Raw genomic sequence first — 13203 nt, 5'->3', positions numbered from 1 at the left:
CCCATGCAATGCATTGGAAAAATGCAGTGATAAAAACCACAGCAAAGCGCAGCCTAAAAACGCACCGAAACGCGGTAAAAACGCTTTTTTGTGCGTTTTTTGCGGCCAATAACGCAGCATTTTTGAGAAGTGCAAAAACGTCATAGTGCACACATTTCCTTACAGCAAAGATGGGCGGCAGTTGTACATCGCCCAGGACAAAAACTAGTACTCTACCAGGATACAGCTAAACCCCCACTAAGTGGAGGCATCACAGGTGCTGGAGAAGCAAATCACACACACAAACACACACTTCCAAAATCATCCAGCAATCGCCCCCTCCATGTTTTCGAGGTGTGTGTGTGCGTGTGTGTGTTTTGCTCCTCCTGCACCTGTGATGCCTCCACTTAGTGGGGGTTTAGCTGCATCCTGGTAGAGTATTAATTTTTGGCCCGGGTGATGTACACACTGCAGCCCATCTTTGCTGTAATGCTTAGTGGTTGAAGGATATTATTCCTCTTTTTGTTGCTATTTTTATATCTCGTATATTAGACATGTAGCTTGTCACTTTATGGCTGGTGCGCTGAACAGGCTTGTTGGGCCGGGACGTCTTGAACATCGCTGCTGTACAATATGTATGTGAAGGTGGAACCAGTCACCGGGCATAGATGATGTGCTAGATCTGTCATTTTCTATACTGGGCTCCTGTTATGCTTTAAAAATGTTTTTCTATAGCAAAATTGACTGTTCCACTTTTTACTAAGAGTTTTCTGATATTCTGGCAAATCTCAAACTTTCTAATTTTCATCCCACAGAAATATAGCTACCAGCAATGTTAGTGCCTCTGCAGTGTATCAGTCACTGACGTGGGCAGGAGATGTCTGGTCCTATTAGAGGAATGGGCACAGCGGCGCTGGTCAGCACTGGCCCTCATTGGATTAGAACATTCAAGCTTAAGCGACTCGGCTGAGAAATAACCCCCCGGGTCCGGGCACCAGTTAGGCAAAACGTGTTTTGGGTGGAATAAAAAAATATCTTCCCAAAGTGTGACCCCAAGTTCTCCTGCAAAGAAAACTATGTTCAGTGTACACAAATGGCTGAAACCAGTTTCTCCACATATTGCATATGAAAGCTGATGACCAATACAAATGAGATTAATGCCTGATTAATTTTGTGTTTGTGTGTAATCCATGTTCTCCCCTAGGTTAGCAGTGTTTAGTTTGGTGGTTGCTGCAGGAATGTCTGCAGTGAGGCCATTTCTTTCTAGTTTCCATTCCCTATCAGCAGGGGTATATTGCTGCGCACAGCCAGCACTGGTCACAGTCACATGTCTATTACTACATGGCAGCTGTTTATCCGGGTGGAGTTTATTTTAGTTTGTTTTTGTACCTGTTATGAATAATAGAAAACAGACTTAATGATTCCCCATTTCTCTAAATGTGTCCCATCCACTTAGTATGGCTGAGCTAGACCTTTACATTGGCCGTGCTTTTTCAGGTATAGATGGCTCACCTCATTTTTATATCCAAGGTAATTAACCTTTTCTTCAGTATTAGGCCCCTTTCACACATCAGTTTTTTGCCATCAGTCACAACCCATTTTTCTCAATAGATCCGTCGCAGATTGTGGCTAAACTTATGCGACGGATCAGTTTTTCGACACATCCGACTAGCTGAGGGCTAAACAATAAATTGGAGCATTCTCACTTAAAAAAAAACCAAAAACTCAGTTGCCGGATTCCATCATTTGACGAATTACGACAGATCCTGCGCCCATAGGCTTCTATTATACCAAATGATGGTCAGTGACGGATCCATCGCTGTCCGTTTTTTCGATGTACACAAAAACGTTACTGTGGAAGTAGTCTCCGTCCGGACAAACCTTTTTCGGCGGATGAAATGTAAGGTCATCCGTCGCTTATACAAGTCAATGAGAAAAAAACGGATCCAGCGGCGTCTTTCACCAGATCCGTTTTTTGGGTGTTTTTTTTTTTGAAAATTTGACAGATTGTGACTGATGGCAAAATGTGTGAAAGGGGCCTAACCCAACAGATTGTAATGGTAAAGCCTAAGCCACACGGCGAGAAAAACGGTGCGAGTGGAGTGCGATAAAACATCACATTCCCCTCGGACCAATTCTAGCCTGTGTGTCAGCGCACATGAGCGATTATTTTCTCAGCCCTAATCGGACCGAAAAAATAATCACAGCATGCTGCGGGTGTAATGCAAGACTCTCTTCTCTCGCACCCATTGAAGTGTATGAGGTGAGAGCAAAATCGCACTGCACTCGCAGTACATTGGTGTACCGCGAGTGCAGAGTGAGAATGGCAATAGCCGGCTATGGAGAAGAGAGGGAGAGAAATCCCTCCCTCCCCTCCTCAGTGCCGGCCCGCCCCCCCCCAGCTGAGGTCCGATCGCAGTCGGATCTCAGTCGCAGGGACACTAGTGTGACACCTGGCTCTGCTGTACTGCCAGTGTGAGCAGAGTGTCATGCGAGGGGATCGCAGTAATCCCCGTGTGGCCCCGGCCTTACTGTATCTTGTTTTAAAAGCATGATCTTAGAATAAGAATTTGACTACAATATTTAGATATGGACTTCAAATCTGTCCCTATTTTTAGAGGGAGACACTCTTGGTAGATACAATAACTAGTGCGGGACATTAGGGTGCAGTTTTCTGTAAATTGTCCCTATCGTTTCAACAAGCTTTGCATAAATAAATTCACCACAAGTGAATGTAAAAAACTGAGAAAACTGCTTCTTTCCCCACTTAGTAGCCACTTCTTCCTTCTTTCTGCCTCCTGAACGCATTCTTCACCTTGACAAACTCCTAAAATGTATCTTGGTCAAATCTAGACCTATTGAGATGTCTGGGGGTAATGGATTGCAGCTTCCATTAAAGTCAGTAGATAAGAAATGGAGGAAGAGCAGGAAGACAGAGACCCACAGCTTGTGTAGAAGCCTCCAGCAGCAGTTTTTTCCCTTCCCTGCTGGATTCACAGCCACACTGTTCACTTCTGCTTTTTAACGTCCTCCATGCTGCTGCCTCTGTGTGCTACAGAGAAACAGGAAGTCCTCTTTGTGTGTGCGGTGTAAGGGAGAGATCATGGCACCTACTCTCCACACAATAGCTCAGAGACAACTGGGAATCAGATGTAGCCTGCGGAGGGGGAAAACTAGTAAAGGAAATAGTGCTACATACAAGTCATATTATAGTTATCCTCCAGCTTATTCTGCCAAGTTTTCAGATCCGCTTTAAATTCCTGTCGTGCATCTGTCCCAGAGGTGGTATGTCTGCCCAGGATGTAAATTAGGCAGGTAATAGACGCCAACAAGATCTGCCGGAGTGTCTCATGTAGATTCGTCTGTGATTTCACTATGAATGGCAATGGGTGAAATCTGCAGTGACAAGTCACACTGGGGGTTAATTTCTCTGAATATTACCCAGCATGTTATTGAGATGTGGTAAATTGTTATCTACTTGCTATTACTATAATATACTGTGGATTTATTTATTTTTTTTTTTGTCCAAAAAATCTGGAAGCATTTTTGCCCCATGTGAACATACTCTGTTTCTGTAATAGGCGTCAGGTAGTGTATGTATTTTACCTAGTGCTTTTTTATTATATACTAGAAGTTGGCCCGATTCTACGCATCGGGTATTCTAGAATTTACGTATTGTGTAGTTCATGTATGATTTTTGTTTTATATATAGATAGATAGATATATATATAGATGTTGTTGTGTGTAGTTACCAAGTGTTTGTGTAGGGCGCTGTACATGTTCTGGGTGTGGCGTGTGTTGCGTTGTTTGTGGAGCGCTGTGTGTGTGTTGCGCGGTTTGTGTGGGTGTGGTGTGTTTTCGGGGGAGGTATGTTTTGTGCAATGTGTGTGTTGTGCGGTATGTGCGTATATTTATGTATGCCGCGGTGTTTGGGTGTTGGGTGTGTGCGGCGTTGTCTGTGTGTGTGGGTGTCTGTGTAGGGCGGTGTTTGAGGTTCCCAGTGTGTGTGTGGTGTGTTTGTGTGTGTGTGTGTGTGTGTGTGTGTGTGTGTGTGTGTGTGTGTTGGGGGGAGGTGTGCACCTCCCATCGTGCTCCATCCCCCATGCTGCGCACTCCCCATCGTGCCCCATCCCCCATGCTGTGCACTCCCCATCGTGCTCCATCTCCCATGCTGCGCACCCCCCATCGTGCTCCATCCCCCATGCTGCGCATTCCCCATCGTGCTCCATCCCCCATGCTGCGCACCCCCCATCATGCTCCATCCCCCATGCTGCGCACCCCTTATCGTGCTCCATCCCCCATGCTGCGCACCCCTTATCGTGCTCCATCCCCCATGCTGCGCACCCCTTATCGTGCTCCATCCCCCATGCTGCGCACCCCCCATCGTGCTCCATCCCCCATGCTGCGCACTCCCCATCGTGCTCCATCCCCCATGCTGCGCACTCCCCATCGTGCTCCATCCCCCATGCTGCGCACCCCCCCATCGTGCTCCATCCCCCATGCTGTGCACTCCCCATCGTGCTCCATCCCCCATGCTGTGCACTCCCCATTGTGCTCCATCCTCCATGCTGCGCACCCCCCATCGTGCTCCATCCCCCATGCTATAATAGTTCTCCTATTATACTCAGAGAGGCGTATATTAGGAGGACTATAATAGGAGGAGTAGTCCTGGGGGGAGAGGAGTATAATGCCGGCTCCCTGCACATGTGTACCGGGAGCCGGTGTACGCTGGTAACTGATACACATCGGGTAACTAAGGGACCTTAGTTGCCCGATGTGTATAATGGTTACCAGCGTTCACCGGCTCTGTCACGATCCCAGCATCGCAAGTTATGTCTGGCGCTGCTGGGATCGTGAAGGAGCCGGTGTACACTGGTAACTATGATACACATCGGGTAACCAAGGGACCTTAGTTACCCGATGTGTATAATGGTTACCAGCGTACACCTGCTCCGTCACGATCCCAGCAGCGCAAGGTTATGTCTGGCGATGCGTGCGGAGGGCCGAGGCGAGCAGGCAATCCATGCCGAGGGCGGGGCCAGGCCGAGGCGAGCGACCAATCCGTGGGGGGGCGGAGGCGAGGCGAGCTGCCAATCCGTACGGGGGGCGGGGCCATGGCGAGCCCAGCGGCCAGTCAGCTTTGTGTCACCGTAAGGACACAATTTTGGAGCAAGACAGACAGACAGAATAAGGCAATTATATATTTAGATGTCTGATCTGTGGGCATCATTTTATGGAACAGGGGCTGGAAGATTGAAGTATAGACTGGGTTTTATTTTTTTTTTTTTAAATCCTAGATTTATAAGCCAAGTGGGTGGTCCCAATCAGTGTGTGCCAGTCTTCCTTGTAGAAGTGAAAAAGCTGTGGATATAAGGAGCGCAATAGGGTCTTACCAGTGTAAAATATGGTGACTTTTTAATAGGAAAACCGCTCACCTGGAAAGGTTGTGAGACTCACAACCAGTATCGAGACATATAACAGCTACAGCCCATCCCACGTGCCAAAGGCAGAAGCAAAACAAAAACCAGGATAATTGTGGTATACTCCACACTTCTGTACAAAGAAACACTCCAAATAATAAAAGCAATGGTGATGGTTTATTCTACGCGTTTTGAAGAGATATCCCCTCTTCTTCCTCAGGAAAAATCACCCGGTGGATTATTTGGAGTGATTCTTTGTACAGCAGCGTGGAGTATACCACAATTATCCTTGTAGAAGTGTGCATACAGAGGAGTCATTCCCTGAGCACCGCCCACATGACTACTAGGCTCAGAGTCAGCAGGAATTTCATTGTAGAAAGTACAAGTTGTACCATATCTTTTTGTTTCACTTCCCCTGTATGACCCTGTGCTCTTTGTGAAAGGTTCCCTTTAAATAGAATTCTGGTTTAGTACTAATAAATGGATCATCGCTATAAATCCATTTTCTTCCTTTCTGAGATTTTCACAAATTTTTACAATGTGAATGGGGTTTTGAAATTCATTACCTTGTAAACATGGCTTTCTGGGACATGCCCAATTTTGTGCAGTCTCTCTGACTGCATCATGCTGATTCCTGACTGCGTGCAATATACACACTGTTAGGATTACTGTTTGCAGTTGTCGTCACTTTCCCCAAGCCTGCGATTTGCTTGCTTCCCGTCATGTGCCGACCAGCTTCTCTTCCTGCTCTCAAAAGAACATTGGGAGAAACAGGAAAAGTATCTTAGGCAGCATGTGATGACCTCACTGTTAGGATTAAGCAAGATACAGTTAATATAATGAATGCCTGGTCCTAAACCTCTTTAAGCCCGACTGTAGGAGGCTATATAGATTGGACTTAAGTCTATAGTGACAGATGAGCCATGTAAACGTTATTTGTCATTCCTGTGCCTGTTCTCCCCATGCATTGTGCCTGGCGATGCTGCTCTGCTTCTCGGTCCGTCTCTGGGGTATACACACGCACACATCGCTCTTTACTGCTTCTCTAATGAGATACAGAATTGAGGCAGAGGAAAATGAAATGATCACTTTGTGGCAGCTCTGAATGCTGTTTCCAAGGACCTGTGGCTCCAGCCTGTCTCTATTAAATGTTCAGCTCCTCTCCACCTTCTGTACGGATGTGGAACATCACACTTGTAGAGTCAGAAATGCGAGTCCAAGCATGACGTCTCCTCCAAGCTACAAAACACACAAACCCAGTGCAAATTAACCACAGCTTCATCGGAACAGTCAAGGGTTTAATTTTGGTTTTTAGGGCAACTTGTGTTTTTCCTCTCGTTCCTGCTGCTAATTTGAAGCAGGAGCTTTGTGTTTTGCACGTTGTGACACTGCTACTTTGTTTTCTGCTCCCCTATAATGCATGGTCGGGAATTACCGCAACTATGAAGTGTTTATATGTCTCGCTTCAAGAGAATGAAGTCATATTGTCAACTCCATATTATTAATTATGGCAAGAACCATCCACCTCTAGGTCACTCCAGCATCTCGGCACCAAGTGAACAGCCAAAAGCTGGGCAGATGATTGCTACTCATGGTCAATCATAGGCAGCCTCATTTCAGGGAAGTGATCTTTATATGTTTATTGTCACCACCCCTGGGTTTTTGGTCCTCAGTGTTCAGTGTGATTACAGAAGTGATTGGTTTCTCATCCTTTTGGCTAAAATCGAAGCAACAGTTTGAAGAGGGTCTACCATAATACTGTACACTGAGTGGAAGCTTTGGCAGTGTATGGGTGGCAGTGTGTGGCTTATATAGCCATCTTGTCAGGTGATGCCAGGGTTAAAGCCATTAGGTCGGGTAAGTTTAAAAGCCCCAGGTGCAAAGTACCCCGCGAGCGAATACTTTGGGGCGCCTTAATGCACTGGCTGTGGGACCCCATTGAGTTTCACAACATACACTTGTTTTTTCACACTTTTTTTTGTCAAACACCAGGTTTTTGGCTAGTTTGAGGTGTGGTTCCCTTCTAATAAGTTTAGGGTAAGGGGTGAATTGTGTGGCAGTCAGGTTCTTCTCCCTACCTCTGTAAACCCCTGGTCGCCCTCCTCTGGTAGGAGAGCCGCTCTGAGCTTCTAGTGTTTCTGGGGTGGCAGTCCAGGGGCATGCTGGGAGCACAACGATTCCCATATGGGTCACTTACGGGGCCACTTGTTATTATTTTGATGAAATCATTGTTGTACAATATACACAGAGCTGCTAATAAATGGTGAGGGTGGGGTTATACGGAGCCCATGAATATGTAGGATTACATGGGAACGGGTTTAGTAGTCCTGTAGTGATCTGCTGATATTAGTGATTTTATGAAAACGACCCTAAACAACCCAGTAAATGACACATCACTGGAGTCCGGGTCTCTTTTTCTTCACTATTCCGCTCTCAAATTCAGTGACAAAAACCAGGTCACAGATTGTTTCTTTTGGTGAGAGGAGGATACCGCTTCTTGATTTGGGATGTGGCCTTCTGGCCCCAGAGGGTTGGATAAAGGTTTATTGGGGACCTTTGTCTTTTGGGAGTGGGCTGTGCTAGACCACATTTTGGTACCCTGATTCTTTTCTTTTGTGAGTGGCACAAATCATTTTTTTTTTTATTCATTAATGCACATGAGTGGAGCACACGGTCTGCGGCTTAAAAAGTGTTTTCCAACCAGTAGTAGCTTGGGAGCCATATGTGGTTCCCGGGCGTGACGCTGCTGATGGCAGGCATTTACTGTCCTAATGGTATGCAGTAGTATCTGCGGTAGGTTGGCTTACACGGAGTTATGTTTATAGTGAACACCAGTGTTGTTGGATAGCCTGTAACTAATACGGCACGCTTCCTCAGTCTAGAGTTGTGATGCATGACCATCGTAATATGTAACATACTTCCAAGAAGTTGAAGTTAAGAGCATCTTGAGAGCAGAAGCTGCGTGACCTTTATTTCATGGAGGCTTTTTTATGTAACACTCACAACTTTACAGTAGAGTCCTGATGTAATTTACTATCTGGAATGTGCCCAGCTTATAGGGACACTGCAGGACTGGAAAGACATGGCCACATTTTCCTGAAACAATGCTGCTTTTTTTTTTTTTCCCTTTTCCACTAGTTGCGTGATGTACGCTCAGCCTGATTAGAAGTGACTGATGAGCATTGACCTGCACATGTGTACAAGGCAGAACCATTAATATTAGTCCATCCCCATACACAGGGCAATGTGCTGCAGACGATGATTAAATTAGCCAGAAAGCCATCAGTTTTCTCATTCCTTGGCTGATAACCATCATATTTCCATGTGATCGGGAAGGAACACTCTTGGTAATGTTCTCTCATAGATTATCGGTCCATGTAAAAATGCCTTTACTTTAGTGGAGCTGACCGGCAGCGCTGTGCTCTACCAGTGGACAGTGTGGGGATTGCGCCTTCTACCCGGGCTTCCATGGCGCCACGCTGCCTCCAGTGGTGGCGTTCATGCTGCAGCCAATCAGAGGATACTTTTTTGCGGAGTGTGTGTGCAGCAAATCTGCAATGTGGACACATGACCTTTAGTAGTACAGCTCTACTTAGGCTACTTTCACACTTGCGTTGGACGGCTTCCGTAGCATTGCGTTCTGTGACGGATGCGTTGCATATAATGGCACAACGGATGCTACGCATCGAACAATACGGAAAGCTTTTTTTTTTTTTTTCCTTTCTTCTTTACAGTTTTACTGGCAGCAGACTATTGTGAACGATCAGCTGATCGCTCTCAATGGTCGGCGGCCGGGCGCTCAGCTGATCTCTCTCAATGGTCGGCGGCCGGGCGCTCAGCTGATCTCTCTCAATGGTCGGCGGCCGGGCGCTCAGCTGATCTCTCTCAATGGTCGGCGGCCGGGCGCTCAGCTGATCTCTCTCAATGGTCGGCGGCCGGGCGCTCAGCTGATCGCTCTCAATGGTCGGCGGCCGGGCGCTCAGCTGATCGCTCTCAATGGTCGGCGGCCGGGCGCTCAGCTGATCTCTCTCAATGGTCGGCGGCCGGACGCTCAGCTGATCTCTCTCAATGGTCGGCGGCCGGGCGCTCAGCTGAGCTCTCTCAATGGTCGGCGGCCGGGCGCTCAGCTGAGCTCTCTCAATGGTCGGCGGCCGGGCGCTCAGCTGAGCGCTCTCGCATGCCGGAGGCCGGGCGCTCAGCTGAACGTTCGGCCACCGAGAAACAAAATAAAGTTTCTGTGATTTAAAAAAAAAAAAATGCGCAGTGAAAAATGAAGGTTTCCGTCGCTCAAAAAAAGTTACATGCAGCGTTCCTTCCGCCCGGCGCAGCGTCAAAATAACAACGCTGCGTCGTCCAGCGGATGCAACGCTGACACTTGCGTTAGTGCATTGTCCATACAAGTCTATGGAGAATAGCGCAGTGCGTTAACGGACTGCGCTATTCTCCATAGTGACGGTCTCCGCTGAACACAAGTGTGAAAGTACCCTTATGGTATATTGAGGTAGCCACATTCTTTGATGTAGACAAATTAGGTAGCCATTGGAGCAAAACAGGTTAATCCATCTAGGAAACCAGAGCTGATCACATGTCTTCTCCACAGACAGTACAAAGTGTTGGCCTTAATAAAAGGTGCCAAATCTTCCTACGGAATTTTCCTTTTCCAGACCATCATGTGGTTGACACCCGCCATCTCGGCTTCCTCCTCCCGCCACGCTGCCTGACCAGTGAGATCTTGCTCATTAGTAGAGTTCACAAACACCCACTGTGAGACGCTCTCTAAGGCACCTCCATTTAATGCCTGACTGTGAAATTCCTTCTTCCCAATTATGTTTGCTGACTAGACAATTACTTCGGATTAAGGTCGGCGTTGTCCGCATGTTACATTTCTGTGGTATTACTCATCCCCATACTATAGTTCATCATGTATGTTCATGTTTTGTTCGGCCTCATTTTTACTTTTTGTTTGGCGAGGTTTTCAGTCTGTAAATTTGCTGATCTCGGCACGTGACTGTTCCAACAGCTTTTTATGGAAGAAATAGAACATATAAGAACACGATCATGAATTCAATCGCCTAAATGTTCTCTTTTTTTCTTTCTACAGGTATGGTGTCAGCCCTGAGAACATTATCCTCTATGGCCAGAGCATTGGCACTGTCCCCACGGTGGACCTAGCTTCACGTTACGAATGTGCAGCCGTCATCCTACATTCCCCCCTTATGTCGGGGCTGCGGGTTGCTTTTCCTGACACCAGGAAGACCTACTGTTTTGACGCTTTTCCCAGGTGAGACTGTACATTGCTCGTATGTAAAGTGCTTTTCAGATCTCATTCACATGTGCACTAAAATGGTACAAATGCTTTCAATGCTTTGGATCTTGGTTTCACCTGTGTTTGGCCAGTATTTAAGTTCTTACCATTAGTGTTTCTTCAATGATTTTCATGTATGGATAAATAAATGTATGCCATCCCTGTGCTGGCAGTCATGTTTGCTGACCCATAGACTCATATATTGGTAAGTTTCATCCGTGATGCCAGTCTAAAAGATGTCTTTGAACACGATCTATTAAAGAAAAAAAATGCAAATATTAACTGCTTTACAGACAAAAATGGGTACCTGTTCTATCCAAGAAAATCACGGATGAAACGTATACGTAAAAAACAGGGATCTGATCGTGGCTTAAAGCAAAGTGCCATTATACTTCAGAACAGTAGTTCCCAACCTTTCTGACCATGAGACCACATCCAGCTCCGAGAGCAGGTCGCAAGCCCACATCTACCGTATTTTTCGGACTATAAGACGCATCGGACCATAAGACGCACCCTGGTTTTAGAGGAGGAAAATAGGAAAATAAAATTTTAAGCAAAAAATGTGGTCATGACACACTGTTATGGGGCAAGAATCTGCTGCTCTAATTCTCTACTAATTCTCTACTAAGGTGCCGCATCCTGGTAATGATCCTCCTGCCTTGTATATACAGTATATGTCCCTCATCCTGCTATATACCTTCATCCTGCCATATGGCCGCATCCTGCTATATACTGGCATGTGGCTGCATCCTGCTATATAACCCATCATGGCATATGGGCCCCATCCTGCTATATAACCCATCATGGCATATGGCCCCATCCTGCTATATACCTCCATCCTGCTCATAATATACCCCCATCCTGCTCATAAGGTCCCGCAAGCCCACATTCAGCTCTGAGAGAGGTTCGCGAGCCCACATTCAGCTCTGAGAGGGTCGCGAGCCCACATTCAGCCGTGAGAGAGGGTCGCGAGCCCACATTCAGCTCTGAGAGGGTCGCGAGCCCACATTCAGCTCTGAGAGGGTCGCGAGCCCACATTCAGCTCTGAGAGGGTCGCGAGCCCACATTCAGCTCTGAGAGGGTCGCGAGCCCACATTCAGCCGTGAGAGAGGGTCGCGAGCCCACATTCAGCTCTGAGAGGGTCGCGAGCCCACATTCAGCTCTGAGAGGGTCGCGAGCCCACATTCAGCTCTGAGAGGGTCGCGAGCCCACATTCAGCTCTGAGAGGGTCGCGAGCCCACATTCAGCCGTGAGAGAGGGTCGCGAGCCCACATTCAGCTCTGAGAGGGTCGCGAGCCCACATTCAGCCGTGAGAGAGGGTCGCGAGCCCACATTCAGCTCTGAGAGGGTCGCGAGCCCACATTCAGCTCTGAGAGGGTCGCGAGCCCACATTCAGCTCTGAGAGGGTCGCGAGCCCACATTCAGCTCTGAGAGGGTCGCGAGCCCACATTCAGCTCTGAGAGGGTCGCGAGCCCACATTCAGCTCTGAGAGGGTCGCGAGCCCACATTCAGCTCTGAGAGGGTCGCGAGCCCACATTCAGCCGTGAGAGAGGGTCGCGAGCCCACATTCAGCCGTGAGAGAGGGTCGCGAGCCCACATTCAGCTCTGAGAGAGGGTCGCGAGCCCACATTCAGCTCTGAGAGAGGGTCGCGAGCCCACATTCAGCTCTGAGAGAGGGTCGCGAGCCCACATTCAGCTCTGAGAGAGGGTCGCGAGCCCACATTCAGCTCTGAGAGGGTCGCGAGCCCACATTCAGCCGTGAGAGAGGGTCGCGAGCCCACATTCAGCTCTGAGAGGGTCGCGAGCCCACATTCAGCTCTGAGAGGGTCGCGAGCCCACATTCAGCTCTGAGAGGGTCGCGAGCCCACATTCAGCTCTGAGAGAGGGTCGCGAGCCCACATTCAGCCGTGAGAGAGGGTCGCAAGCCCACATTCAGCTCTGAGAGGGTCGCGAGCCCACATTCAGCTCTGAGAGGGTCGCGAGCCCACATTCAGCTCTGAGAGGGTCGCGAGCCCACATTCAGCCGTGAGAGAGGGTCGCGAGCCCACATTCAGCCGTGAGAGAGGGTCGCGAGCCCACATTCAGCTCTGAGAGGGTCGCGAGCCCACATTCAGCTCTGAGAGGGTCGCGAGCCCACATTCAGCTCTGAGAGGGTCGCGAGCCCACATTCAGCTCTGAGAGGGTCGCGAGCCCACATTCAGCTCTGAGAGGGTCGCGAGCCCACATTCAGCTCTGAGAGGGTCGCGAGCCCACATTCAGCTCTGAGAGGGTCGCGAGCCCACATTCAGCTCTGAGAGGGTCGCGAGCCCACATTCAGCCGTGAGAGAGGGTCGCGAGCCCACATTCAGCCGTGAGAGAGGGTCGCGAGCCCACATTCAGCTCTGAGAGGGTCGCGAGCCCACATTCAGCTCTGAGAGGGTCGCGAGCCCACATTCAGCTCTGAGAGGGTCGCGAGCCCACATTCAGCCGTGAGAGAGGGTCGCGAGCCCACATTCAGCC

General features: G+C 48.5%; 1 protein-coding gene across 1 annotated transcript in view; it reads left to right on the top strand.

The window, feature by feature from the left end:
• Positions 1–13203, top strand: part of ABHD17C (abhydrolase domain containing 17C, depalmitoylase) — a 44491-nt gene that overhangs the window by 25972 nt on the left and 5316 nt on the right. The window contains exon 2 of the mRNA XM_075342805.1: positions 10501–10680. Within this exon, the coding sequence (XP_075198920.1) occupies positions 10501–10680 (180 nt within the window). The remainder of the gene's footprint in view (positions 1–10500; positions 10681–13203) is intronic.

This window comes from Anomaloglossus baeobatrachus, chromosome 4 (assembly GCF_048569485.1).
Source record: "Anomaloglossus baeobatrachus isolate aAnoBae1 chromosome 4, aAnoBae1.hap1, whole genome shotgun sequence".
Classification (NCBI taxonomy): domain Eukaryota; kingdom Metazoa; phylum Chordata; class Amphibia; order Anura; family Aromobatidae; genus Anomaloglossus; species Anomaloglossus baeobatrachus.
This window is presented reverse-complemented; position numbering and strand designations above follow the sequence as displayed.